Here is a 23,918-nt window from a genome sequence, read left to right as displayed (position 1 = left end):
TAGTTTTCTTACAAGTTGTTCTTTGTGACTACGGGTCCCGATGGAGAGACAAAAAACATCAACAGCACAGTCAGAGGTAGGCGTGTGCTGTGCTGCCTTCAAGTGTTCCTCGTAAAACTCAACTCTGGAATACGTGGATCTGAATGGGACTTTCAAGGGATGCTGTGTACAGTTGGTTCAATGTTAAGTAGTTTAATCCGTTTTGTGTGTTTGAAATCTTTATTTGAAATATGTCTCAGTATCTGAATCACATGCAATACTTTCCATCGTACACCATTTTGTTTATTGATGTTTTCCTCATAGAACAGAAACACATTAGGTCAATAAAAAAGTGATAGGTGCAAGTAGTAAGCAATAAATAAGAGAATGCAAAACAAGACACATGCATACCAAAAGCAGTACCAAGACTGAGATAATAACATTAATTGATAAAAGAAAATATAGAGTGATAATTACATAACATACCTGAACATAAAGCAATAGTTGTTGGTTGCTCTAAATTCACATCTTTTAATTTATATTTTCTTAACTGTATGTGTCAAATAGTCTCATGTTAGTACATTTTCCTTTCCCTCTCCCCTTCATCTCACTTTCACAAAATAAATAAACATGATTATTTCTAAACGTCATCTGAATAAAGAATAATAAGTTTACTTTCAGTGATCTGCATTCTGCAACCATCACTCTGTGTGGGTTATTTTTTAATAATAAATAATAAGATAATAATCAGGTGATTTCACTTATGCATTATACAAAAAGAGTGTAGCCAATACAAGTTTAACAATAATAATAAGTGTAAATAAAATTCCAAATAATGTTGTTTTTCTAACATACGCTATTCGTATTGATAAAATCCATAATGGATTAATGTTTGAGTTGGAGTGTTAAAAAAACTGTTCAAGCTTTTCAACTATGTTAATTTTGAGATGTTCTTACACATCCTTGATAGTTAAAAGTAACTAAGTACATGGTGGTCTGGATGTTGGACTCATTGTGACATGTAAAATGTCACTTTGACTTTCTGGAACAAGTTATTGAAATAGTTTTACTATTTGCTGACATTCTGTTGACACAATAATTCACAATTCATTGAGTGAAAAAGAAAAGAGACCATCAGAAGGATAGTAGAATTGATAATATACGTAATCGTTAGCTCTCGTCAATATTAACACACACGCACACGCAGCTCTACGTTGCACCAAAGAACACAATGTAACAACACTCGCTCAACTAGTGGTTCCTGCTATTCCCCGACAGGACGTGAACGCAGCATCTGTCCAGGGGCGGGTAGGCGCTAACCGTGCAGTATGGCGGACGATGGAGACACTTCCAGCGGACCAGTGGACATCAGCGGCGGGCAGGGGGCAGCGGAAGAGTCCTCCGACGGGTACGGCCTCAGTGCGATGTTGTTGAATCTCAGTGTTGTGGTTCTGGTGGCGGCGCTGTGTCTGGCGGCGTACCGACGGTGGGGCAGGCGGCTCATCGTGTCCGCGGCCCAGGGCGACGAGGCCTCGGCTCTGCCCAAGATGAGGAGACGGGACTTCAGTCTGGAGCAGCTGGGGGAGTACGATGGGCTCCAGAACCCCCGCATCCTCATGGCTGTCAACATGAAGATCTTCGATGTGACCAGCGGGAAAAAGTTTTACGGGAAAGGTGAGTAAAATACAGGTGGAAACGCGGGAAAACAACCAACTGACAGCCGCGTGAGTTTATAGATGACACGTCCCCCGCTCGTGGTGAATTGTCCCGGACAACACAAATTGGGCGCTAACGGCTGTGGTTAGTTAGCTTAGCTCCTTTTTAGCTTTGTCTATGTTATTGAATCGGATGCTAGGTGTGAGCATGGCTCTGGTTAGCTAGCTTAGCTATTTTTGTCCATGTAATTTAATGGGATGCTATGTGTTAGCATGGCTATAGTAAGCTAGTGTAGCTCTTTTTGTCTGTTATTGAATGGGTTGCTATGTGTGAGCATGGCTGTGTTTAGCTAGCGTAGCTCTATTTTGCTTTGTCTCTACGAAAATAAAACGGAACTAAATAGTCAAATATATACAAGTTGACCGTGAAAAATGAAAATCTGTTGACTGTCTGACACCTCAACACTATGAAGGGCTAAATTACAGCTAACACAATTTACTGAATGGGAGGATAGGTGTTAGCAAGGCTGTATTTTAGGAGAGGTCGTGACTAATGTGACATATATAATATAACACCTCCTAACTTTGTAATTAAAAACACTAAACATGTTCACTGTTAAGCTAAAGTTCCAGTTTTAAACAAGCTAGCCTGTTAGCTTGTTGACACAGACATGCACTGTCTGGGTGTCTGGGCTGCAGACTTTCAATGGTGGAAATATAACCATCTTTTAACTTCCGAGTCAAAATATTGATGCTACGATACAAGTCATGCATCTACAATTAGGCTTAAGTATCAGGTATTGTATGCACTTAAAGTATTAAAGTAAAAGTACTCACCATGCAGCCAAATGTGCTGTTTAGTTGTAACATTATAATATTAGCTTATGATTAATGGGGCTGAAAGATATACTCTTGTTTTGTTATTATCTTTGGTGGATTAATTGTAATGTATAACAATTCATTACAAACATCCATATAGTACTCAATATATGTATTATGAAATATTCGCTTACTAAGGTAACTAATCTCATTGAAACGTAGATAGTAGCATAACATTAACACTTAAGCAAAGTACAAATACCTCCAAATGTACTTGAGTAGATTACTTGAGTTAAAGTGTCTTCCGACACTGAAGTTTGCCCCCATATTTTCACCTTAGAAATATTAATCTTGCAACATTTACTCATGTGGAGGTTAGTTTTATGCAGAGATGCTGGTTTTATGTTGTGACTTTACCGAATAAGTGAAGTAAAGTAAAAGTTGCCCAGTGGAATACGTTTTTCAAAGAGCAAAAACATTTCATTACTTTGAAGAAGCACGCTCTACTTCCAATACATCTTTATTTATTTGTTTGCAAAGCAGCGCTAGCCTGCCAGGGGTAGACATTAAGGGTAACAATCTACTGGCCCGGCCCCACCATTGTAACCACTGGCCCGGAGCATTCGTCCAGAAATCGACTAATAATGAAGAAAATGAACACATTTGTTGCAATAGTAATTGATGCACTAACTACATTACTACTTGTACTACAACATTTGAATAATCAGTTCTTCCTCATTTTCCTCAATTGTTCATATTTGGTTTATTACAATTATTATATTGTGGTCATTGTTAAAGAAAAAAAGGAAGGTAACATTTCTGCTATGAGTATTATTATTTGTATAATACACTTTCTGCCTTCCTGTCATTATCAGGAGTTAGACATGTAATGGCTAGATTAGAACCTTCATTATCCTAAACTGCTGGGACATTTCCCTATAGCCAATAAACCTTTTATATGTTCTTCTACTCTTCACTTACTTGTCAGCATAGGTCGGCATTGATGTACAGAGCCGACAAAAGACCTTGTTTATATCATCATATTGAAACCAACTCCATCGATGTGGCTGAAACTTTCTCTCCCTCTTCTTCTCATACTCCCTGTCACTCTCCTTTAACTCCTCCGGTGACATTCTTGTATTTGAAGATTGTTTTTTGCCCGGCGCAGCGCTTGGCTGGTTACCGGTGTTGTAAAAAACATGTTGGCGAATGGTTAGGTGGCGCGAAAGTCTGTGATGAAGGAACGCTGTGCTCTGCAGCAAACAATAACAACCGCCTCACGAAATGCTATGTTGTAGCGTTAATGAACGAAACTATTTAACAAAATTGCTTGTCAAAATACCAATACCACAGGACAATGTGATGTGTCTTACTGTTTTTTTAAAGCAATATTTGTAATGGCCCGAGCGGGCAAGTGGAAAGTACGTTCTGCTGGCCCGGGGTGTCTAGATAGTGCTTCCGGGCCAGTGGGCCATTTATAATATCTAGCCCTGCCTGCTACTCAACATTTTGTCAAACGCAACTCTGTAATAAACTATAATTATTCAAACAACATTTCTGTGTCATGTGTCACATCTGGTATTCGACACCAGCAGCCAGCACCGGGCCAAGTAGGCCTGAATCTCTCCAGCTCTTCAGGTTATGACGCAGACTTACAGTAGAGTATGGGCTCAGAACAGTCTGATAATACACACATGCAAGTGTGGATCCGGAAATACAAGTGTGAATCCTTCTGTGTGCATGTGTGTATTATGAGACTGTTCTGAGCCCATAGTAGAGAGACACTGGAGTTGACTCGACCATGTTGTAATAGTTTAGTGGGTGTTTTTCACAGTGGGCTTCATGCTGGGACCACAAGTTGATTAAACCATTTGTCAGAGTTTAGAGGAAAGTCATTTATGATTTGTTGGCAGCCGATCAAAGTTGACCCACGTGACACAAAATATCAATCATTTTCTCAACCTCTCATTTCTAAGTAGGTATAAACTTGAATGATTTCGGTTTTGCTCAACTAGAAAGGTCTTTTACGTGTTTATATTTTGTGTACGTATACATGCATTTAAGAAACAGGTTGAACATTGTTCATGAGAGTTTATAGGCCCATAATGGCTTGTGAAGTAGCTCCCCTGTTAGATTTGCATAGTTAAAAACATTTGAATGACTGAGCAATAATAGGCACATTTTAAGAATTCAGTTTGGAAATTATTAAGAAATTACTAAGGTTATTATTTTAGTTAAAGCTCCAATTAACTATTTTTTGCTTTTTCATTACTTTGTCAATTATTTCCTTGATTAAAGGCAGAAATATGAAAAAGGCTTATTATTAGGAGGCGTGTGGTGCAGTGGGTTCTGCATTGGTGTTGGGTTCAGGGGGTCACAGGTTCAAACCCCACTGCAGTCAGCATGTCGTTGTGTCCCTGGGCAAGACACTTACCCCAAATTGCTCCTGTGGGGATTGCCCACAGTATTGAGTATGTAAGTCGCTTTGGATAAAAGCGCCTAACATGTAATATTACCTGCAGCTTTAACTTGTTTAGTTGATGTTTTCCGCAGTGGACTTCATTCTGGGACCTGTAGTTTATCAATCCATATGTCAGAGTTGACAGAAAAGTAATGTATGTCTTGTTTAGGAGTGAATCAAATGTGTTTTACTTTGAGAGAGTGAAAGTTCTGTCCACTTTCTAAAAAAAGTGAAAGTTGGATCCAGCTTCTAGAAAGTAAAACCTTGCCTGCTTCGTTTCCTCTCAATGCTTTTGCTTGACTTTCGTTGCTCAAATTAGATAGAGTCCAGCTGGAGCTCATTACAGCTGAGACACTTAAAGGGTTGACTTTATTTTTGGCTCAAATCTGATTCAGTAATTCTTTACTTTGTTGTGAGTCAGGATATTTAAAAAAAGAACATCATTCCAATAATAGAAAGCAACACATTTTAGTTTCTGTTTCTGATGATGTTACTGGCATGTGGTTTTATCTGTAAAATGCTTATTTAGTAATGCGAGGTAGGAGCACGTCTAATCTTCGAGGTGATAAGGCGTCATGGAAGCAGTATGGACGGAGTTGTTTTTTTCTTTCTGTTGCACAATTTTAAATGAGGAAACCTGAGGGCCTGCAGAGTTTTCACATGCTGGTCAGATGATGTTCTTCTGCAGGAAAACAAGAGATTTATGAGCGAGAAAACCAGCAGAAAGGCCCGGGGCGTTGTTGGAGAAATGTTTCAAGAGGCTAAATAACAATAAGTGCTTTTTGAAGAGATTTAGAAAGTTCTGGTGAAACATCATTTTAACACAGTATTCTCTTTAAATACACCATTTTACCTCAAAGATTTTCATTGTAAATGGTGAAGTTACACAACAGGGTTAGGGTTAGTTGACCAACTAGTTGAAAATACCACAATATTTCTGAGTAAATGCTTCAAGGAGTTCAATCAACTTTTTGTGCAAACCCCCCCCTCCTGTTTTTAAACCTCTATATGGAGATTTTTTTGTCTGTTTCTGTATTATTTCATATTTAAGTGAATATCTTTAAGTTGTGGACTGTCAAATGCAATTGTATATCAATTATGATTACTTATCTCACTCAGGGTTAATCACCCATACGACAAAGAAAAGCAACAGCAGGAAAAGTAGAGGTCCTCCACACTGGATTATTTATTATAACCGTAATCATATTACATGATTAGTACGTATTATTAGACTAAAAGGCAGCGACGTGACTCTTTACAAAGCCGAAGAGAAGTAACAAATCATTAAATAGCCGCTGAAACCAGTGAGTGTTTGCTTTGTCAATGATCCTGGTAGATTAATTAATAGACCCTTTAACCCTTGTGTTGTGTTCAAAACACTCACAAATAATGACTATCATCCAATATTGTTTTATGGTAAATATTTGTATTGATTTTCTAAGTTTTTTAACAAAAGCAAGTGATACAGATTCAGTAAAGATATATACACACATGCTGACAAATCAAAAACCTAATTTTTACAGGATACAGAGCCCTTTAACAGTAAAATATAGTATTTTCATAATGACATTAGTTAAAGACGGGCAAAATAGGAGAAAAAACCAATATTGTTTTAACTACATCATAACTAAGTTATAATGCATTCATAACTGTACAATCCTGTTGTAATTTTATTGTATGCCCCCAAAACACATTACACCACATATTGCACATGTGCGTGTGTGTTAGTGTTAGTGTACATATTCTTTGAGAAAGGTCGAGTTCCCGTGGGGGGAGGGGGCCAGAGGGAGGGGAGACCAGGTGCATGTTGCGAAAACATGATTGTTACAGTGGATGAAGGGGGTGGGGGAGGGGTGTCTAAAGTCAAAGATGAATCTTGATTGGGCCAAATTTGACCTCGAGTCACCCAAAACAATTCTGCTGGGTCTCCCCAGACCCGGACACCAAATTATACACTTTTTTTTTTAGAGACCTTCAGACTTGGCAAAAATTGTCAAAATCAGTTTTGTGGTGTTTATATAGCTGTTGTGGAGGATATCATGAAGCCTTGTTCCGATAGAAAGAACTAGAGCGTAGTTATTATATCATTTTAGACCCGAACACAACATAAGGGTTAAAGGCATTCTGCAGAACGCCTCAATATCACAGTTTGCATCATCTCCATATAGAGTGGCGAAGTCCCTTCCCTTCCGGGGGATCTCCATGGGACCTTATTTCGGAAAAATTATGTATTGCAGTCAATGGAGAGAGAAAGATTATCTTTCGATCCCGTTTGAATTGTGCCACGAATTACACATATGATGTTTGTCAATTTAAAAGATAATTTTGCAAGTCAAAAAAATAAAAATGTGTCGTAAAACTGTGAAGTAACACATTTGTTTGTGTGAAACGCTGAATTAACTACATCTCCGGTCGAGCAGAACAACACACGTCACCAAGATGGCCGTCACTACTGTCTTGTCAACAAAACGATTGACTACCCTCACTATCACCACAATGAAACGCGTCCAGAAGAATGTCATGCAAAGCTGCCTGCCTTCCTTTGATTCTCTCTGAACTGCCTGGTCTTTTTAATGTTTAATGTCAACCATTTGTGCAGATAGCGTGAAGTAGAAAAGATCGCAGATGCTAATGTACGTTAGCATTTCTCCCCCGGGCTTAAATTGTGTATTATAGAATGATCACACCGGTGACAGTACTCTTCAAAGGGTTCACGAAATATGACTACTACTCTTACTGTTTAACATTTTGGGTTACTTAATGTTACTTCATATTAAGGCTAATACAAATGACAAGGCTGTAATGCTAACTAACGTACTAGCTAGGTAGCTAAATTGATCCAGCCACTCCTGGTCCTTTCATCAGACGGGAAGCGAAAGAACGAGCAAGACCCATTGCTGGTATGATAACAACCTGGTACTAAGCACACAGGCATCTTGTTAAAGTTATCTTATCTTAGCCAGCGCCATATAGATAGATTATATCTATATGGCGCTGATCTTAGCTATCTCTTGGTGGAGGAAAATATTTCTGACATCACTTACGCGACTCTGGGATTTCTAGTCTTTCTAGTTGCGTATTCTTTCACACACACATACGGGTTTTGGGCCGAGGGCGACACCGTACTTCCGGTATCAACCATTTCACGCGAGGTGCATACAGAATATCATAGTCGATTGCCTTAATCAATATAGTCAACTCTAAAATACCACATATATGCAATGGCATGATAATATTATTGTGACAAGTGGGGTATTCACCTGGTGTTTCCAGACGATAGACGTAGATGCAGCCAAAATCGACCGAAGGCCACTTTTGAGGGTCGTAATTCCATACATTGTACATCCATCAACCCACACAGCTCTAGTTTACGCTGGTAACGACCTAGAGCACACCCCTCAAGTCCAGAGATGTAATCCGAAGACATGCAGCGATTTCTTCGGTCGTTAATTCAGAAAAAAAACCTAGTGCGCTCTGCCTGGCTAGTTAGCTAGCTGTTTATATTAGCATTGCCAGGATTTTTGCACCTCCAGAAAAATGGCGTCTTTATAAAAAAATATATGGCGCGCGTTGCATTGTGGGTAGCTGTGACGTCACTGTGTGTGAAAGAATTTTTCATAGTCTTATATTTCAACAGTTTTACGACAAACTGACTTTTTTGACATGGAAATTATTTTCTAAGATTGACAAACATCATATGTTTAATTCATGGCACAATTCAAACGGGATCGAAAGATACATTTTCTCTCTTCATTGACTTCAATACATTATTTTTCCGAAATAAGGTCCCATTAACCGGAAGTAGATGGGCGTGACTTTGCCACTCTATAAATACACGTTCTGCTCTTATAACAACTTCACACTAAGCCAGATCTTCTGCTCCATCGCCCTCAACAGGTTTTCAGACAAAGAGAAGCATGTCTGATTTTCGTGCTGCAAGAAGTGTTTTTGTTAATATGACCTCGCTGTTTCTGCGCTGCTTTCAAGTGCTTTATTTACTGGCCCTCCTGAAGGCTTTACTGTGAAGCAGCAGCAGCCACATGAGAGGTGCAATGCTGAAATTGTTGCTGAACTAAATCTGATTTGTACAGTTTTAATCACTTCTCTTCCTCTTTAAATCATGTTTTAACAGTGTGGAAACTTTTCTTTTATCGTATTTCAGTAGAAAATCAAGAGATAGGAAGAATCTTAGGTAGTTCATTTTAGTTTGAAGCCGAACTATAAAAAACCAAAAACAATCCATCAAACAGGCAACAGAGAATAACATCCAAGAAGTCTGTTTGTATTAGAGAAGCAAATAGTTTTAACCTGAAATCAGTTCTCTATGGGTTGATAAACTCAATCCATTATTTACAACATAAGTGAAATATGTCTCTCTTTTTTTCAGACAGTTTGCGTTCTATTATATGACAAGTCCCACGCAGCTCGCTGACCCGCTGAGTTGAAACAAGAGTAACAAATAGTCACATTTTCGTATTTATAACTAGGGATGCTCCGATCGGCCGCCGATCAATCGGTGCTCTCTAAAAATGCCGATCGTACATGACACTTTTCTCTGTGCGCGGCAAAACAAGCTCGCCAAAATGGCTTCACCAGTCTGGCAGTATTTTAAGGTGTCTGAAAATGACAGTAAAATAGCGGTATGCAACGTGTGTGTTGCTCCGCCCGGTGAGCAGAGCAAAACACACACTAAGAGTTAGACCTAACACACTTAGCTATTTTATCTACCTCTGGAACAAGCTAAACTAGTTATAAATATATTTATTCTTCACTGTCGGGTCAGTCATTACTGGATCAGTGAGCTGCATGAGATACTGACAGGCTGTCAGGAGAGGGAGAGAGAGGAAAAGAGAACGCTTCCGCTCATTTCTCCCGTGTTATTATTATAAGTGAATGTAAACTTGAATAATGTACTTCATTTGAATGTAATAATTATGTTGGTTGTTGTTTGTGGAAGCTCCAGTGAATGAGCCCCATTAACTGAGTTTTAAACATCACTTTAAATGGAAGATCCCCATAGGCCCCGCCCACTCGATCGGATCGGTGATCGGTATCGGCCGATACTCATTCCGGCGATCGGCCCCAAAATTGGTGATCGGAGCATCCCTATTTTTAACAGCCAAATCCGATTAATTAAACAAATCTGATTCGGTTAAAGCCTTAATCTTTTCCAAAAACATGCTCTGAAAACAGAGGCGCAAGAAACAAAGGAGCAGACACTCGGTCCGAAACCAGGAAGGAAACAGACTTATTCATCCTGAAGATCTCGGTCCTGATGGTTAACTTGTGGGCTGACTCTTAATGATTTCTTCATCCTGACGTCTGTGTTTGTTCCTCAGATGGTCCTTATGGCGTTTTCGCGGGCCGGGATGCTTCGAGAGGCCTGGCCACCTTCTGCCTGGAGAAAGACGCCCTGAGGGACGAGTACGACGACTTGTCCGACCTCAACGCCGTGCAGATGGAGAGCGTGAGGGAGTGGGAGATGCAGTTCATGGGTACGCTTGTTTCATCGTGTTTCCACCAGACAAAATGCTGCTCAGATATTGATTTGACTTTGATTTCACAGATGCTTCCACCGTGTTTATCACCTGTCTCTCTGCTTATTTAGTCGGGTCAAACTGAGGATCCAAAACACGAGTTTATCTTCAGTTTCGTTGTGCTTGTAAGCTGTGGCTTTATATGTTGCATAACAGTGAGACAATTCAAAGCTTCAAGGCAGTACACAAACGTTTAATTAGGCTCAAAAATACAGATTCAATATTATTTTTGCTTTTTTAAAACATGTATTACCTTACATTAAAGTCATAAATGTTATTTTGCTTGTTGAGATACAAAGATTTTACGGTTGATAAATATGGCTGATGACTCGGCTCCAAAAACAGGTTATTTTTAAAATGTGCAGCTAAAACAAACTTTGGAGAAAACTGCACAAACAAGCAATAAACCCAAACTAAAGATATCCTCAGCTGCTGGAAAATGGTTAAAACAGGAAACACTGAAAGTGAAAGAAAGCAAAGGACTTCTATTCAAGGTGTCAAATCTGATTGTTTTATATAACACCGTTTTAGATGCTTTTATTAAAGTCTGTGATTTAGAATCTGCCCTGAAAAGTGGATAACCTCAAAGCTTGTGTTTTCTTTTTGGTTCCTTCGTGTCTAATTTGGGACTGAAACATGTCGGGCCTCTGATTACTCAAATAAGTCTCTGGACACTCGTCTCTAAGTGAGGCAGATAACACATTTTAACCCTTATGTTGTGTTCGGGTGACCCGTTTCAAGTTAAAATTATAATAACTACTAGGGGTGTAACGGTTCACAAATATTTCGGTTCGGTACGTACCTCGGTTTTTAGGTCTCGGTTCGGTACAGCAGAAAAAATTATCACAAAACATAACATTTTAAAAAAAAAATTAAACTGTGAATAATGTATTCACTCAAATAAATACAAAATATAATAAAATAAACATTAAGGTGCAGCATTTCGATGAACTGAAATAATCTGTATTTGAACTTTACTGTACTAGTACTCACAAAACATAAACTATTAGTTTTGGGTTTTTAATTATTATTAAACTATAAATATTCACTCAAATAAATACAAAATATAATAAAATAAACATTAAGGTGCAGCTTTTCGATGAACTGAAATAATCTGTATTTGAACTGTACTGGTACCTAAGCAGCCAGTTTGACATTAGGACTTGCTTGTCATTGTATTTTCATGTTTTTTTTAAAGAAAAATGAACTTGTCCACATTGCTTGCCGAAAGGGCAGTGTGACGAAGGTAACTTCGTCACTATGGACTGACTGCTTCAGGCCGGGTAATTGTGTGCACCTGGTGTCCTGTGTTGTCCTCCTCCCCCCCTCACCTGTGTCTTGTTGTGCTGATTAGTGTGTGTATTTAGGCTCTGTTTCCCTGTCTGTTGGGAGGCTGGTAGTGTGTGAGATCCTTGTGGCTGGTAGGATGTGTGCACAGGAACAGCAGGATTGAGGCTGTGTCCTGTGCTCAAGTTGAGTAAATGCCCACGTCGGGTTATATTTTTGGACGTTCTGCCTCTGCCTCCTTGCTTGGTCTGGGCCGCCCAACGGTCAGCTTCACAATTGGTGTCAGAAGTGGGATTTGACCAAGTAAGGAAGTGAACATTTTGAGAGGAAAGAAGAGGGACCAAAGAGAGGAACCGCGGCTGGGGGTGGCTATGCCTGGAATGGACCAGGGGGCCACGGCTGTTGAGGCAGCAGGAGACGAGAAACAAGCAGCAGGAGAAAAAGATTGACTACTTTGAGAGGGCTGAACGCATTGAACATGAGCAGCGAGAGGAGGAGGATCGGGAGTACCAGGAGGGTCTGCGCAAACTCGAGGAGCAGGAACGAAAGCAGCGCGCTCGTCAACAGGAGATCGAGGAGCGGGAACGCCGTCGTGACGAAGAGAAACGGGTCCCAGCCGAGGAGAAACCCAAGGATTGGAGCGAAAAGGAGGTTGCAAAAGACACTGCTTCCTGGGGAGAGGGGGAAGGAAATGTGACGAAGGTAACCGGAGTAATCTGCGGCCGTGAGCCGTTATGTGCCATCATGACACGCATGGTGTTCTTTTTTTATATATTATAATGAAGCTCGAGTCTTCCTGCCTGTCGGCTCTGCTCATCGATGTATAATAAGGCTCTGCTGCTCCGGTATGAGGGTCTAGCTTCAGCAGCTACATTACCTACGGGTGCGTTCGTTAATATTAACTTTGTGGTCCGGAGTCACTGTGGCACAGACTGGACCGCTGGTGAACAGCTGTTAGAACGGGGTGTTCAGAGCAGAGCGGCAGAGCGTGATGTGAACTGAAAAGTTTTTCTGTCGCAATATTATCATTGAGCTAACTAACTAGCATACATTGTCACTATCTGCTAACGTTAGCTTTAGCCTTCGTTTTCTAATAGTTTTTTTCATAGGCTATAAACGGAGGTGGTATAAGTATAGATCTTGTGCTTGAGTAAAAGTAGAAGTGCCAGAATGTAGGAACAATTCTGCATTCAAAATGTTCCTCAAATAAAAGTAGAAAAGTATTCATCAAAATATAGTGAAAGTAGCGACAGTAAAAGTAGTCATTGTGCAGATTGGTCCATTTCAGAATAATATATATGATATGTTTTATAATGATTGATGTGTTCTCAAAGCTGGTAAAGGTGCAGCTAGTTTGAATGACTTTGTATACTGCAGGGTAGCTGGTGGATTTACTCCAGGTGGAACTAAAGTCTGATTTAACACTTGATTAGATTTCACATCATTCATCCAGATCTGTGAAGTAACTAAAGGTATTAAATACATGTAGTGGAGTAAAAGTACACTTTTTACCTCTGAACTGTAGAGGAGAAGAAGAACAAAGTAGCAAAACATTGAAATACTTAAATAAAGTACAAGTATCTCAAAATTGTACCCAAGTATAGTACTTGAGTTTATGAACTTAGTTACTTTACACCAGATGCCATAAAGATAGAAAGACTAAGCCTTGCACAGAGGCATGAAAATACATTTTCAAAATGCTCAACAGTGCTGCCAAAATTATAAACTGACTGCTACACAATTAAAATAAATGCTTTTATATATTTCTATTAGATGTGACTCTTTGGCGTTTCTGTTATTATTGACACTGCTGCTTTAGTTGTTCTGACTGCTAACATCCTGTTATTCCTCATTTTAAAGCCGATATTCCGTGGGGTCGGGGGCTCGGATCCTTGTCACCTTTTTCATACCTGATGAGTTTGCATCCCTGGGAACAAGGCTTCATAATATCCTCCACAACAGCTATATAAACACTACAAAACAGATTTTGACAATTTTTGCCAAGTCTGAAGGTCTCAAAAAAAAAAAAGAGTGTATCATTTGGTGTCCGGGGCTGGGGAGACCCAGCAGAATTGTTGGGGGTGACTCAGGGTCAAATTTTGCCCAATCAAGATTCATCTTTGACTTAGACACCCCTCCCCCACCCCCTTCATCCACTGTAACACATTTATTTCACAACATGCACCTGGTCTCCCCTCCCTCTGCCCCCCTCCCCCCACGGGAACTCCACCTTTCTCAAAGAATATGTACACTAACACTTGAACCTGAACACACACATGCACGTGTTCAATATGTGCTGTAATGTGTTTTGGGCCATAACATTAAATTACAACAGGATTGTACGGTTATGAATGCATTATAAGTTAGTTATGATGTAGTAGTTTTTGTGTGTTTTGGACTGAGATAAATCATGGGTCAAAATTGACCCGCGAACACCATGAACGGTAACAGCTTTAACACAAGGGTTAAGCTGTACTGGGCAGCTTTATTTGTTGGCCGCCCCAAATAGTTTCTGATTAAATCATGTAGGAAGAAGTCATTAAATTACTCGCAGCGTGCTGTTTACCACTAAGAGTTCTCCCTGATGTTCAGCACAAACATTGAGGCCATTTCATATCAATAAGAAGACGATGAAAAAGCCACTATTTTAATAATGGATCGATTTTTTTGAGGATTTTCACAAGAACAAAAATGTCAAACATTTGTTAGATTCTTTTTATTTAATCTTAAACTGAATATCCTTGGGCTTTCAAAAAATCTGTCGCTTCCTGGCTTTAGAACTAAGAAAGTCATATTTTTATTTTATTGAATCAATGGTCCATATCCAATATCGATGCGTTTACTTTGATTTAAGACCACGAAAACCAGCAAATTCCACATTTGTAAAGTTGTAACTGTAAAGTGGCTTTATATCCATTACTGATTTGATATCAATATATTTCCCGGGTTGTTCTTGCGAATATATCTTCTGATATTTATTCCCTTACTAGCCCGTCTTAATCTCATACCTTCCATATTTCAGGGAGATATGAAAGCTTAACTCACCGCTGTCAAACGGATATAAATTACGATAACGTTTTTCCTGCATATCTTGAGTGCTGTGAGTTACTGAAAAGATATCAGGAAAGATGAATAAAACCAAATGTTTGGAAAGTGAATCTATTTTAACGATTCCTTGATTTAACGTAAGATTTGATCCATATCTTCCAGAAAAATATGACTACGTGGGCAGATTGCTGAAGCCCGGAGACGAGCCGTCGGAGTACACGGACGAGGAGGACATCAAGGACCACCTGAAGCACGACTGAGCTGCATCACAACGACCAAAGCCGGGAGACCCCAAACAGCTGCGACAGACCACCCCCCTCGCCCACATCTACCTGCCACTCCTCTCTCCATCCCCCAAAAAACTCTTCACCTCCTCGATCTGTCCGGCTGTTCTGGAAGGACCCCCTCTTCATCCTGCGGAGATGACCACCAACGATTGAAATCCTTCAATGAGGGCTCTTTTAACAAAATAAAAAATAAAAACATGTCTGGGGGGGGAAGAGGAGAGAGGGGATGTGCAAGTAGATGTCTTCGAAATATATTTTAGAGTCATTTCTCCCAGAGGGGGGTCATCGTGGAGGTAGAGAAACACGTGGAGGATGATCATCGGGACGGGGGAGCAGATTTCTCTCTTTTTATCTTTAGTCACAACTGAAACTGCTTCGGCTTCGGACAGCTTATCAATCAATCTTTCTTTTTTGTGTTCGGATAATTTCCCCTCGTTGTCGAGAGGGCTGCGCTGCGGAAATCGGCGGGGCGTCGCATTTTCCTGTTGTGTTTGTAGTGTATGCACTACTAGTTTTCTTTGTTTGTCACCATGTGATTGTATTTTGTTGAGTAGCATATAGGGAAGAGAGGGAGGGAGTTTCTCTTTTTGGATGGGGTTGGGGGGGGGGGGAGTTTAAAAAGGTCTTTGCCATATGAATTCTGTTTTGAATCCCACGAGACGGACTGAATCACTGATCGGGAATACAAAGGGAAGGTGGGCAGTCCTAATCAATCCACTCAATTGTTTACATGCCTCACAAGCCGGCTGCAAGTCTGTAGATTCCCCCTGAAAATGGTCCAAGTATTAATTGTGCCTTATTTTGTTTGTTGCGTCAGTCCTGACCGTTCTAACGGAGGGAGGCGAGCGGAGGGATGGAGCAGCGGTTCCCCCCCCCCCCCCCCCCCCAGACTTTAAAAGAAGAAGGCATACGTTCAGTCAGTCGTCCCACACACACAGACTGTACAAATCTCCCCACTTCACAAACTCTGTAAATAAACCGTATGAGTTACTCAGTGTTACTGCCATATTTATGTAGTTGAGGAACTCCAGATATGTGTAATGCGATGTCGTCCTGGCCAAAACCCCCATGGTTCCTTTCTTCTTTTTTTGGCTCTGAACTTCTTTTTAAAAAACGTGGGTGATTTCCCCCCCCTCCTCACCCTCCCACCCAAAAAATGTAAAAGGAGTGTTGCAAAGGGCGGGAACGGGAGCTGTTCTTGCGAAATTTTGTTCGGAGACGTTGCTTATCCTGTAAATATATCTATCATTTTATTAAAGCATGTGCAACAACAAAGTGAGCTATGCCGAATTTCCCACCACGTCATGTATTTAAATGTTGGGTGTGTGCGTGTCTGCGTGACAGAGGCAGGAAGGGATTTGTTCATGCATAATAAATCGATTTGGTTAATAATTGAAGATGTCTGGAATTTTATTTGCTCTCGGGGGCGGCAGGATTTGATCACTAACGGGAAAATATTTTATAGTTCATTGAAATGTTAATGGCTGTTCACCTGCAGGGAAAACAGAAAGGTGCTTTAAAGTTTAATGATTGACAAGATAATAATGCTTAAAACTCATCAGCAGACAGATTATTATGACAATGAATTAAAGTTCTGTTATTTACAGTGTGGTTAGACTGAGTTTCAGTGTGATGGTGGTTCTCCTGCATATCTTCAGTGCGGTGGATATGTGAAAAACATTTGGGAACAAACTGTACAGCCGGCAGACCGCTGCATGGCAAAGCTCTCAGTCATTAAAACCAGATGTACAGGAAACACCAAAAGCAAACTGAGAGGGAAATATGAAGGCGAAGTTTTACATTTTACACTCTGTATTCCTGTATTGTTACCAAGCAAGACGTCAAGACTTATGGGCTGTTTTAGATGGTTTCTTACCTTGCTATTTGCAATCTTCATTTTTGAATATGGGTACTTAAAGGTGAATAAAAAAATTAAAAGTTGTCATCAGATTATTTGACAACGCACACTTGGTACTTTTCCTTAATGGAATTTGATGCACAAATTTAAAAAAGGAAGGAATTTGTATTTATTTAGCACGGACATACATGAATATAGCAATAAATAAATACATGTATAACTTCATATGATTAAAAAAATAGGGAAATTAATATGGACTTAAAATATTCAGGAACATATTTTAATTCTTAAGTAAAAGAAACAGAATATTAAGGAAAGATAGGTTAGTTAATATATTGGGAGATATTATGTAGATAGTTATTTAATGAAGAAATACCAGAACAGTATTAAAACTAATAAGGGTATATTTATCATATCATACTACTCGATTATAATAATTTATAACTTATAAATTGCTTATTTATCATTGATGTATTAAATAATATTTTTCATTTACATCTATATTTATTACAATTGTATACCATGGAAGGTAATCCATCCAAATTATATGTATTATTATTAATAATGTATTTGTATTTAAAATGTGTGTATTACATATTATTTTTCATTTCTTTATTATTTTTAATTTGATGTATATATTTTTTTAATATTGTTTTTTGTATTTGTGAATAAAAAACAATCAAAACATTTATTATTATTAGTGTAACTGGGTATAGTTGAAGTTTAATCATCCCGATTAATATTTTATTTGTAACATTTTAACATATAATAGACATTATTGTACAAAGAGAATCGTTAAGGGTCATCAAACAGTAACATAAAAACGTGGTCATCAACAATACAGCTCAACAGCGCCCCCAGCTGGCACCCGGATGATCCAGGAACCTCACACACTGATTTCTGTATGTGTGTGTGTGAAACTAATCGTAAGTGTTTCTTATCGGCCATCGCTGCAGCGATAAGCCGAAGAAGATCACTTTAAGATCCGGAGCAGAGATGTGTTTTTTCCCGCTGACTGTCGACCATCTCAGATCTCCACCGAAGGGACAGAAGCTCCTGAACGCACCTCCGACATCTTGGCTGTTTTTGGGCTAAAAAAACTATAAAAACAGCATCCGTCTTCCGCTCAAAGACCCGGGTCATCTTGGTAGCTTTCCAGACAACAGCAATCCAAAAGAAGGCGAGGTTTGTCCACATTCATGCACATTAAAGTGACATGAACCCTGCATTTATTTAAAATCCTGTTTTAGTTGTGTCTGCAGAAGAATAATGGCAGAGCATCTGTCCCAGAGTGAGCTGGATTACCCGTTCAAAACTTCTGGAGTATTTCAACGGATTCAGGGTCTCAAAGGTAACATTTTTTACTTCTAGATTATTCAGTCATATAATAAACATTAAGATAAGTTTGCATGATTGTAACAGGGGTTGCTTCTAATCGATGTTGCCATTCATACTGCTTGTTTTTGTCTTAAAATCACAGTCTAAGCCTAAAACCTGAAGATATTCGTTTTATATCAATAACAAAATCTTCTGAATAATTTAAGATTGAGCCATAAACAATGAATCAGTTATCCTCATTTAAAATACATTTAATAGCAGGAGGCTTAAACCTAGATAAATCTTTATTTTATTTTATTAAACACTTAAAAAACAGTAAACATGTCCAAATGTAAAAGTTGGAAACAGCATTTTCAAGCAGTATGTTGCAATGAAAAGTCATGTAAATGAAGATTAATTTAAAAAAGTGTCTATAACTTTAAAGATTACTATCCTTATTTATATGTTTGGAATCTGACTTATTATCTCAGCACTGATCTGGTGATTATTTGGCTGATTTTTTAAATGTATTATCTTTCTCTAAACTAAAAGCACCCATTGCACTTTGCAGGGAACGCTGAGAAGAATCCAGGAAACAGTTGAGAAACAAATTGATTTCAAAGCATTTCAAAAACATGTCGAGAAAGAATAAACTCTCTAAATTGAGCATGCCTTGCAGCTCATTAGAAGTTTATTGGCCGTGCATTAATGTGAATTAATCACTTGTGAATCACTTTTTAAGAGGAAGACAAAATGTGGGCATAGGGAATAATTAAATTGAGTTCTCCTGGCAGAGGCAGCATTAAGTCTTATCACACGATCTTCATCAGCCTGATTGGAGTTCTCCCAGTTCTCATGCAAGTTAAAAAATGTTATTTCAGCATCTTCTCATCCATGTGGACTTAAAGAGGCTCGATTATGCTTTTCCCTTTCCTGTAGTGTGTTATACTCTTGTGCACGTGCACGTACATGGTCTGCAAAATTACTTCCAGAGGGAGTTTTGTCTGTGACATAATGACGTAATACTCTAAGCGGTAGACCAATCACAAAAGAGCCGGCCATCTAACCAATCAGAGCAGACTGGGCTTTGGTTTCAGACAGAGGGTGAAAAGAGGTGCTGCAGCACAGGCAGTATGAGGGAAATAAAAAGCTTTCTGATCTTTAGAACATGGAGACATGTCAAAGTAGAGGCACAAAATATGAACCTGAAAATGAGCAGATTATGGGCAGAGCTTCCTTTTTGAAACATAACTTCGGGAAACTGGCCATGAGTTCCATTATAGTAGCTCTTCTGGATTAGCAGCTGTAATTTGCTCCTCTCACAGAATGATGTGATGATGTGTGTTGGTCGCTGCAGGTGATTTTCTCAGCCTGTGAGCTGGGTGTGTTCGACCTCCTGCTGAGAAGGCCCAGGAAGCCAATCAGTGGCTCAGCAGTGTGGGCCCAGGATCTCAGCTGCAAGCGAGGGGGACGGGATGGAGAGACTGAATGGACGCCCGGGTGGGGCATAGAGATCCTGGGGGTGGAGACCAAAGACGGGACAGGTGAGGAGGAGGAGGAGGAGGAGGAGGGAGGAAGGAGGAGGAGGAGGAGGGAGGAGGAGATGCTTCTTCTTCTTCTTCGTCTTCCTTCTTCGTTCTTCTTACTTCTTCTTTCTTCTTCTTCTTACTTCTATCTTCCTTCTTCGTCCTTCCTCTTCCTTCCTTCCTCTGATAATTGCACTTAATATTATTGCACTATAATAAATGTCATTATTATGAATGTACTTATTGAACTAAAATACTCTCTGTTGAAGTAAAATAAATTCAATGATTGCACTAAATTAAATGTCATTGTTGGCATTAGTATGAATGCAAATGTTGCACGAGAATACATGTTAGTATTTTCAGTAGAATAAATTATATTAGTTCACTAGAAAATAATTACTGCCCAGAAAAAAACCTAAGTTAAAAGTTATAGCACTAGTAATGAAATGTAATTATTGTAACTAGAGTAAATGTAATTATTGAATTTAAGCACAATCATTACTGAAATTCAGTTATTATACTTGAATACATTTTATTTGATTAAATGTAATTATCTCTCAGAGGCTCCAGGTGACAAAGAAAATAGTCAAGTTTGCACATTTGAGAAGCTCGAATTGTTTTATTTTTCAAAACCACTTAAAATGTTGAACATATCTTCTATCAGACTATTCGTTCTGTTTCCAGTGAACTGACACTAACACATTTACTTCTGCATGTAATGCCTGCTGTTGCTGCTGTGAATGTCCCTGTTGGGAGTGATGACATCCTGATTTAAAGTGTGAATGTGTTTCGTTAAAACAAGCTTTGGTAGCAGCAGCAGCGACGTGGCTAATCTCCTACCCTCGCCGAAGGCAGCGGGAAGTCCTCTCCACGACATGATCATTTACCAATCACAGACCATCTACCCCGCTGTGGAACAACATGGCGGACGCTGTCAGGTCAGATTATTAAAAGAGCCCTATTATGTTTTTGGGGTGTTCCCCTTTCCTGTAGTGTGATATACATAGGTTTCATTTCTGCAAAGGCTAACATCCCCGTGTTCCATCCAGAGGAAGTTTCTCTCCCACACACTCCCTCCCCCCCCCCTGCCTGAAATGGCCTCCATTGGACTCCATTGTTTACTTCCTAACTTAGTGACATCACCTGTGCACACTATGCACTATGCACTTCTATTGGCTATCGCTCCAACACATTGTAAGTGATAGGCTAAGGGGCGGGAAAATCTCTAAGCAGTTGAAGCCCTTTAAACTGAATACAGAGCAAACATTTCAATAGTCCACAATTTTCTCATGTACAACGCTGTAATTTTCTCATTTTCCACTGCGGCAGGAGAGGGGAAGAATCAAAATTGAAAAGACGTTCGGCCTCCCATCAGAGGATATCTTCAAGGCTTTGTACAGGTCGGTGTTCCTTTTGTAGCTTCAGGTGCATACATGTGAAATTTCACTCTAGTGCTGGAATATTTTTTAGTTTTATGATTCTCTAATTGGTTCCCCTCAGATCAGAGAGGAGAGATGCTGAAGTTCATGGGTCTGATGAACTCCTCCTGGGTGCTCGATGGACACGACATTGTGACGGCGTTCAACCTCTCCGGCTTTCAGAAGATTGTAGATCTTGGAGGTTAAACGCCCTCTATACATTTCACAGTAGTAGCTCTTCAAAAGATGTTCATGTTACAATTTATCTTATTGTTGTTTTGGCCAAATTGACATTATAAAATGACAAAAATGTCAGATGTTTGCAGAAAAATGACCAAAGACATAACTAAACTAAAGTCCAGTATGTTTCCCACTGCAAACTGACCATATTCTCTCTGAATAATTCCCAGGATGCACTGGGGCTCTGGCCCGTGAGATGGCGAAGGCGTGGCCGTCCTCCTCCGTCACGGTGCTGGACCTCCCGCAGGTCGTAGAGGCGGCGCAGAAACATTTCCCACAGGAGGACGACGCTGTTGAATTTCAAAGTGGTGAGCCTCTTTCTGACTCTTCATTCAACACTTCAAGAGTTTACTATTAGAAAAATTAAATCTAGAATTCTATACGAAATGACTTGACCCTATTGTATATCGTAGATTTAAAATGACATGTTTGACTGTTTAAAAATAAAATCCAACAGAATGAACGCAAAGTAAAAATGTTTGCTCACATGCTTTCTGTTGCTGATGCAGGAGACTTCTTCAGTGATGAGATCCCTCCGGCTGACCTCTACATTCTGGCCAGGATCATTCATGACTGGCCAGAAGAGAAGTGCGTCACTCTGCTGAAGAAGATCCACGACAGCTGCAGACCAGGTGAGTTCAAGTGTCAATTAAAAACGGGTGCTGTTGGCAAACTACATGTAATGGGCATAATGTGTATTATACTATTATACATATTTTTTCCAAAATAATTTGTCATATTCATATGATATTCTCTTATTACTACATCTTATTTTTCCTGTACACCTTTTTTTAAATATAACAATAGTTTTTATATAAGATTTTACAATATCTTAAATTGTCATCTTTTTTTCTGTGTACATTTTAGTTTCATGTACCCTATATTCGTTTTTACAATATTACCTGCAGGCGGTGGCGTCCTGCTGGTAGAGGCCCTGCTGTTTGAGAACAGGCGGGGGCCGGTCACCGCTCAGATCTTCTCCCTCAACATGCTGGTGCAGACGGAGGGTCGGGAGCGACCGCCGTCCGAATACACCCGCATCCTCGAGAAGACCGGCTTCCACAACGTGCAGGTGTGCCGGACCGGGAAAGTTGCTACGACACCATCCTCGCCACCAGATGAGACGGGCAGTAAAGAAACTTAAACTTAAACTTTCAAAGACTTTTTAAGATATAAGCTATGAAAAAAACAAATTCTCAGTCTCAGTGCACATGGATCCCCAGTTTATGTTGTGTCAGGGATTTTTTTTAAAGATATTGTTGGACAATGTGAATTGCTTTTCTTGGTAATACAAATATTTTCTGCATTTAAGTTGCTGATGGATATTGTAAAAGAATGAGGGCAAAAGGTTATGTTCACTCAATCAATTCAGGTTAAAGGGTAAGTTAGACTTTTTGGGAAATACTCTTTTTAGCTTTCTTGCTGAGAGAAACATTAAACAGCTACCACTCTCTAACGCTAGTAGCTTAGCATAATGACTGGAAACAGAGGGAAAAAGCTAGTCTAGCTTTGTCCAAAAATGAAAATAACTTTTTTGTCAGGGTTTAACACTCATAAAAGCCAATTAAAAAAACCTTCAAAAGCAGTGAAAGTTTAAAAAAACACTGAATTTGTTTAGCTAATGAAAATGTGTGTGTAGTGATTTTGCGTGCTACTGTGACTGTTTCTGGCTTTCCTGTTCCCTGTGGTGAGTTCAGGTACCCTTTCAGGCTGCATTAGATCTGCAGGACCACCCTCAGTTTACCTCCATTTTCCTCTGCTGGTGTTAAAATCTCCCATTTCTATTTTTGTTGCATGTTAGTTGTGTAAAGTAGTTTAAGGAAATAAATAACTGTAGCGTTACTATGGACTCATATTGATTTCTATACATTTTTCATAATGTCTTTTTTTATTTATAAAATGTTTTTGTTTTAGCTACTCTTTATACTTCTACATTTTAAATACGTTACATACATACTGGAAATGTTCCCATATTAAGTACATGCAAGATTACAGTATAAGGGAGCTTTTTTTTTTTTTAAATGAATGGTGTCAATATTAAATACATGGTTGATAGCAAAAATGGGATAGCTGTAGTTTGGTTCCTGTCATTCCACATTTTGACAGCATGCGTCCTTCACATTAAATATAAATACATGCATTTTATTTAAATATCTATTATTTATATATATATGGTTTATTAGTTACATTTCTCAAAATCTACTCTTTATTTTAGTCTGTTTATGTATGTTATACACAGCAAAGCAAATTCCTTGTACATGAAAACTTAAAAACTAAAAATGTTTTATAATTAAATACTGATTCCTGTTTTAACAGATAAAAGTGTGTGTAATTTCTAAAAAAATAAACAGTCAATGGTCCAGCTGAGTCATGTTATACATTTCACATGATTAGATTACACTTACTTTATTGATCCCAATTTGGGAAATGTTTTTTAATAAAGTAAATCTAATTTGTGAATTCTGATTTGTATGTTCACACTTAAA

At 39.1% G+C, this 23,918-nt stretch overlaps 2 protein-coding genes across 2 annotated transcripts; both read left to right on the top strand.

The window, feature by feature from the left end:
* Window positions 1-1,200: 1,200 nt before the first annotated feature.
* On the top strand, window positions 1,201-16,470 carry pgrmc2 (progesterone receptor membrane component 2). Its single transcript, XM_034235306.1, has 3 exons — window positions 1,201-1,653; window positions 10,254-10,409; window positions 14,949-16,470. The coding sequence occupies exons 1-3, from the start codon at window positions 1,308-1,310 to the stop codon at window positions 15,044-15,046; spliced, it is 600 nt and encodes a 199-aa protein (XP_034091197.1). The 5' UTR covers window positions 1,201-1,307; the 3' UTR covers window positions 15,047-16,470.
* A 1,334-nt stretch (window positions 16,471-17,804) lies between these two features.
* On the top strand, window positions 17,805-23,856 carry asmt2 (acetylserotonin O-methyltransferase 2). Its single transcript, XM_034235506.1, is given in 12 exon segments — window positions 17,805-18,242; window positions 18,244-18,282; window positions 19,606-19,792; window positions 20,439-20,457; window positions 20,577-20,679; window positions 20,681-20,712; window positions 21,109-21,178; window positions 21,280-21,394; window positions 21,603-21,740; window positions 21,942-22,064; window positions 22,341-22,522; window positions 22,525-23,856. Coding segments are annotated over 12 exon segments (1,080 nt in total). The 5' UTR covers window positions 17,805-18,200; the 3' UTR covers window positions 22,555-23,856.
* The last annotated feature ends 62 nt before the right edge of the window (window positions 23,857-23,918 follow it).

Source organism: Gymnodraco acuticeps, unplaced genomic scaffold, assembly GCF_902827175.1.
Source record: "Gymnodraco acuticeps unplaced genomic scaffold, fGymAcu1.1, whole genome shotgun sequence".
NCBI classification, from domain to species: Eukaryota; Metazoa; Chordata; class Actinopteri; order Perciformes; family Bathydraconidae; genus Gymnodraco; species Gymnodraco acuticeps.
The sequence above is the reverse complement of the archived record's forward strand: the minus strand, read 5'-3'. Positions and strand labels throughout refer to the sequence as shown.